Source organism: Penaeus monodon, chromosome 34 (assembly GCF_015228065.2).
Source record: "Penaeus monodon isolate SGIC_2016 chromosome 34, NSTDA_Pmon_1, whole genome shotgun sequence".
Taxonomy (NCBI): domain Eukaryota; kingdom Metazoa; phylum Arthropoda; class Malacostraca; order Decapoda; family Penaeidae; genus Penaeus; species Penaeus monodon.
In genome coordinates, this window is record NC_051419.1 from 33,305,125 (window position 1) to 33,305,326 (window position 202).

General features: G+C 48.0%; 1 protein-coding gene across 1 annotated transcript in view; it reads left to right on the forward strand.

The window, feature by feature from the left end:
* LOC119594754 (E3 SUMO-protein ligase PIAS2-like) overlaps positions 1–202 on the forward strand; it is a gene marked incomplete in the record, with an annotated part of 27,168 nt that overhangs the window by 25,685 nt on the left and 1,281 nt on the right. The window contains 1 exon segment of the mRNA XM_037943846.1: positions 1–202. Coding sequence (XP_037799774.1) covers positions 1–127 — 127 coding nt within the window.

Genomic DNA, 202 nt, shown 5'->3' on the forward strand with positions numbered 1-202 from the left:
TGGCCTTACACAGAGTCCCTACTCCCTTCCTCCTGCATTACAGAACCTGTTCAACCCCTTAGGGATGATGCCTCCCACTACACCATCTGGCAATTTACCCTTCAGACCACAAGACAGATTCCTGTAGAATCCTAGCCAAATATATTTGTAGAGAATTGGGCTGGACCTTTGAGGGGATATAAGGATGGTTGCGGCATTTGCG